Source organism: Miscanthus floridulus, chromosome 8 (assembly GCF_019320115.1).
Source record: "Miscanthus floridulus cultivar M001 chromosome 8, ASM1932011v1, whole genome shotgun sequence".
Classification (NCBI taxonomy): Eukaryota; Viridiplantae; Streptophyta; class Magnoliopsida; order Poales; family Poaceae; genus Miscanthus; species Miscanthus floridulus.
In genome coordinates, this window is record NC_089587.1 from 38,259,508 (window position 1) to 38,265,015 (window position 5,508).

Below are 5,508 nucleotides of genomic sequence, written 5' to 3' on the forward strand. Positions count from 1 at the left end.
CCAGATTACACGTGGGCTGGATGCCAACACATGAAGCTACGGCGGGTTTACGCCGAGAAGCGTGCTGGCGGCGACGCTGAGCTTTGTTGGGATCGCCGGTGAACTATCACGCCGGCGAACCTTGGAAGACGCACTCGGAAACACTCGATGGAACACACGATGTTTGGTGCTGTCAAACTGACTGCTTTTTCTTGTATACATGCACTGAATAAATAGCGATTACATGCATAAGTGGGAGGTGATCTCCCCTAAACGCGCGGCACCATCCCACGACCCGCCATTGCCGCGCGCAACTCCTAGATGCTGGCTAAACATAGCTACAAGCTAAAAAAACTGAATGCATGGACTAGTTACAGACTCCGACTCAGACTGCTAAGGATCGGTGTTGGCTGGACTATACAACATTTCTCCCCCTTAGTTCATGCCCTCTCCACCGATCGTCACGACGCCGATTAGTTCACGCAATTCCAAGAACCGCACTCGCCCTAGCGCTTTGGTTAGGATGTCCGCCAGTTGTTCTTCTGTTGAAACATGCCCCAGGACAATCCTGTTCTCGTCGATGCATTCACGGATGTAATGGAATCTTGTGTCAATGTGCTTACTCCGATCATGATGCACGGGATTCTTGCTAAGAGCTATAGCAGACTGATTGTCCACTTTAAGCTCCGGTGCTCCAGGCTCGACGCCGGTCATGTCCTTGACAAGCCGGGCAAGCCAAACACCCTGACAAGCCGCCGTCGCCGCAGCAATGTACTCATCCTCGCATGAGGATAGAGCCACTACCTTTTGTTTCGACGATTGCCAGGTGATGATGTTCCCGCCGAGGAAGAAGATGATGCCGGTGGTGCTCTTCCGGGTGTCGATGTCCCCGGCCATGTCAGCGTCGCTGAAGCCTCTCAACCGTGCTCGTCCTTCTTCCCTATGTGTGTAGTAGAGACCTTGATGGCGTGTCCTCGCCACATAGCGGAGGACTCGCTTCACCGCCACCAGGTGTTCTTCATGCGGCGTCTCCATGAACCGGCTCAGATAGCCCACAGCATAGGCCAGATCAAGCAGTGTGTGAACAAGGTATCTCAGCCCACCTATGATGCGCTGGTACGCCATGGCATCCACTGTGGGAGTGGTGCTCGTTCTGCTCAGCTTCAGACGGGGCTCCATTGGCAGCGAGTTTGGATTGCAAGCACCCAACCCGCTACGTTCCAGAAGCTTCCCTGCATAGGCAGATTGACAAAGGGTGATCCCAGCCTTGGTTTGTGTCACCTCAATGCCCAAGTAGTATGAGAGCAACCCAAGGTCACTCATGGAGAAGAGCCGCATCATGTCTTGCTTGACCTCGTTGATCGCGTCGTTGCTGGCACCGGTGATTATGAGATCGTCGACGTAGATACCGATCACCAGCCGCGATGCGCCATTTGAGCGAGTGTAGATGTCGTGCTCCGAGCTGCTCCTCTGGAAACCAAGCGAGATCATTGAAGCGTCGAGCTTAGCATTCCAGGCCCTCGGTGCCTGACGTAGACCGTACAACGCCTTCCGGAGGCGCAGCACCTTGCCGTCGTCGTTGCCGATGATGAAGCCCGGCGGATGTGAGACGTACACCTCCTCTCTTAGGTCACCGTTAAGGAAGGCGCTCTTCATGTCCATATGATGGACTTTCCATCCTTCATGAGCTGCAAGAGCAAGCAATGTACGGATCGACTCCATCCGCGCTACCGGGGCGAAGACCTCGTCGAAATCCACCCCGGCGCGCTGGACATAGCCCTTCACCACCAAGCGAGCCTTGTGGCGGATGATGTTGCCAAGTTCATCACGTTTTACCTTGAAGACCCACTTGAGCCCGATAGCACGGTGCCCAGCAGGTAAGGAGGCGAGCTCCTAGGTGGCGTTCTCCTCGATGGAGCGCAGCTCGTCACGCATCGCTTGGCGCCAGCACGCCGCGCGCTCGGCTTCTCCAAAAGAGGTGGGCTCATCGGCGGTGGTGAACATCAGCTCCTCACTCAGCACTCTGGCAGCTAGGCTAGGCGGAGATGATGACCCGATGATGGTGTCGATGGCGCGGAACCTTAGAGGAGCCTTGTCGTCATGGTCCGCGTCCAGCATGTCGTGCTCATCGGCCGGTGGTGTGGCGAAGTGTGTTGGTGACGTAGGAGCAGGTGAGCCCTGAGGCATGGCTACTGCTGGTCCAGGCGACGGTGACGCAGCTAGAATCGGTGATGTCGATGGAGCTGAGCCAGGCATCGTCTCGGTGATGTACTCGACAGTGAAAGGCTCGTCATCGCCAAGGTGCACATCTGGGCTTGTCGTCTAGTCCCAACGCGTCGCCTCATCGAAGACGACGTCGTGCGAGATCACCACGCGCTTGGTCGTGGGGTCGTAGCATCTGTACGCCTTGGATCCACTCTCGTAGCCGACGAAGATCATGGGTGTGCTCCGGTCATCCAGCTTCTGCAGCCCCGGTCTTGTCGTCTTGACATGCGCGACGCAACCAAAGGTACGCAGGTACTGAACTGCCGGACGCTCCCCAAACCAGGCCTCGAACGGGGTCTTGCCATCGAGCACCCGCGTAGGAGCCCAGTTGAGGATGTGCACTGCGGTGTGCACGGCCTCGCCCCAGAAGAAGCTTAGGAGCCCCTTTGCCTTTAGGATGGAGCGCGCCATGCCAACGATCGTCTGGTTTCGACGCTCCACCACCCCATTCTGTTGAGGTGAGTACGGGGTAGTGAGTTGCCGTTGAACACCATGGTGCGCGCAGTGTTCACTGAACTCGACAGAGGTGAACTCCCCCCCACGATCGGTCTGGAACAGCTTGAGCTTTCTCCCCGACTCCACTTCCATGGTGGCTTGGAAGTTCTTGATAGCCGTTGCCGCCTGATCCTTGCTTGACAGGAGATGGAGCCACATATAGCGACTCATGTCATCAACGAGCAAGAGGAAATATCTGTTACTGCTTGGAGTTGGTGGAGATGCTGGTCCGCACAGGTCTCCATGGACAAGGTCCAGAGCATGGCCCGCGCGCCACTTCGCCTCACTGGGGAAAGGGCTCCTCCGTTGCTTGCCGGCGAGACAACTGTCACACACCTGATCAATGTGATCTAGGTGCGGCAGTCCACGGACCATCTACTTGCTGGCGAGGGAGCGGAGCGACTTGAAGCTGATGTGGCCGAACCGCTCATGCCACCGCCAGGCTGCCTCCGAGCTGCGCGCCGCGAGGCACACAGGTTGCCCGATCACCAGCTCGAGGATGTACAGGCGGGTGCCACCACGCGGCACCTTGGTGAGCAGTTGTCGTGCCTTGTCGTAGATCCTCAGCGCGTCGTCGTAGAGCTCGATGCGGTACCTGGCCTCCTCCATCTGTCTGAGGCTCACAATGTTCGCCACGAGACGGGGAATGTAGTACACTCTGGTAAGGGTACGGTGCTCGCCATTCCTGAGGACGAAGATGATGGTGCCGCGTCCCTCGATCTCCACCACTGAATCGTCGCCGAAATGAACCATTCCGGTCACGTTGGTGTCAAGATGCGCGAACGCCGAGCGCGAGCCAGTCATATGGTTGGTCGCCCTGGTGTCGAGCACCCACCGACGGGCGTCCTTGTCGATGCGGGGCCCAAGCTCAGCAAAGACCTCCGCTTCGTGGATCTCGACGCGAGTAAACAACTGAGCCGAGAAAGTCGACGGCGCAGCGATGGTCGAGGTAGCAGTTGTCGTGGCCATCATCAGCGCCTGCTGCTCCTCACCTTCCGCTACGTGTGCCTTCTGCTCCTGCTTAGGTTTGCGGCAGTCCTTGGCGTAGTGGCCCTTGATGCCGCAATTGGCGCACTTGTTAGGGTTCCTCTCCTGAGGCTTCCCTGAACCGTCCTGCCCCTTGCTATCGCGTCCACCGCTGGAACCGCCACCGTGGCCACGGCGCATCTTGCCGTGCTTGCCGCTGCTGGAGCCGTCGCCGAATTCACGTAGCTTAAGCCGCGCCATCCACTCCTCCTCAGTGAGGAGCAGACGACCTTGCTTGTCGACGTTGGACGACGCGCCCGTAGAGGCTGGCTTCTTCTTGCGCTGCTCAATGGCGCGTAGTCGACCGACTACTTCCTCCACCGAGAGCTCATTGACGTCGAGGAGCGTCTCGATGGAGTAAGCAATCTGCTCAAGGTGATCAGGAACCACCTGGAGCATCTTCTTCACGATCTGGGCGTCGGTGATGTCGTGGCCCAAGGTGCGAATGCTGTTGGCGAGAGACATGACACGGAGCGAGAATTCGTCCACGGACTCACCCTCATTGAAGCTAATTTTGCCGAACTGTCGGAGCAGGTGCTGGGTGTTGGCCTCCCGCACTCGAAGCACACCGACACGGACGGTCTTCACCGCCGCCCACGCCGATCGCGCCGTCCTCTTGCGGGCTAGGGAACCCAGCATTTCAGAGGGCACAGATCGCAGGATGGCGGCCATGGCGAGGCGATCCTCGCGGTACTCGATGAGCACCTCCTCCCCTTCCTCCGGCTCGACAGCGTGCCACAAGCCCGCCGCCTGTAGATAGACCTTCATGAGGAGCGCCCACTCCTGGTAGTTGGAGCACGTGAGCATGGGGTACTACATGGCGTCGTTGGCCTCCTTGATGACGCGCTCGATGATGACCTCGACACGACCTCGACACCCACGGCGCGGGTCTGGCGACTGAGAAACTTGACGGCGCGGAGGGGGCAATGGCGACCGACCGTCGGAAGCGGGGGCGGACATCCTTCCTGGACTCTAACCTAGCTCTGGTACCAATTGTTGGGATCGCCGGTGAACTATCACGCCGGCGAACCTTGAAAGACGCACTCGGAAACACTCGATGGAACACACGATGTTTGGTGCTGTCAAACTGACTGCTTTTTCTTGTATACATGCACTGAATAAATAGCGATTACATGCATAAGTGGGAGGTGATCTCCCCTAAACGCGTGGCACACAGCGCACTACAGTTCATGCCATCCCACGACCCGCCATTGCCGCGCGCAACTCCTAGATGTTGGCTAAACATAGCTACAAGCTAAAAAAACTGAATGCATGGACTAGTTACGGACTCCGACTCAGACTGCTAAGGATCGGTGTTGGCTGGACTATACAACAAGCTTCTACTACTCCTGGTGGCGCAGAGGTCGGCGGCGGTAGTGTTTGTCCGCGGCGACGAGGACTTGGCCGAGACGTGCAACAATGGTCCCAATCTGCAACTGGAGTGTGATTTTGAAGCATATCGACTAAGAACGCTCCTTGCTGATTCACGGTGATATGTGTGAAAGTGGGATGATCTATGAAACCTAGAGCTCTAACTCAATCTAATCTAACCAAGTACACAATCAGATCCAACTCAAATAAAGTTTTCAGCGGCACTCGTATTTATTTTAAGAGCCCTTTTACAGTACTTGAAATTGCCTCGCGTTGCCTCCTATTGCCTCCATAAAATATTAATTATCATCATAAAGGGTATGTTGGTCATTTCACATGCCTATCACTACTCGTCGCGCCCCCTTCCTGATC

General features: G+C 56.9%; 1 protein-coding gene across 1 annotated transcript; it reads right to left on the bottom strand.

Moving 5' to 3' along the window:
• Nucleotides 1-3,114: 3,114 nt before the first annotated feature.
• On the bottom strand, nucleotides 3,115-4,572 carry LOC136468894 (uncharacterized). Its single transcript, XM_066467299.1, has one exon. The coding sequence runs from the start codon at nucleotides 4,570-4,572 to the stop codon at nucleotides 3,115-3,117; it is 1,458 nt and encodes a 485-aa protein (XP_066323396.1).
• Nucleotides 4,573-5,508: the final 936 nt, after the last annotated feature.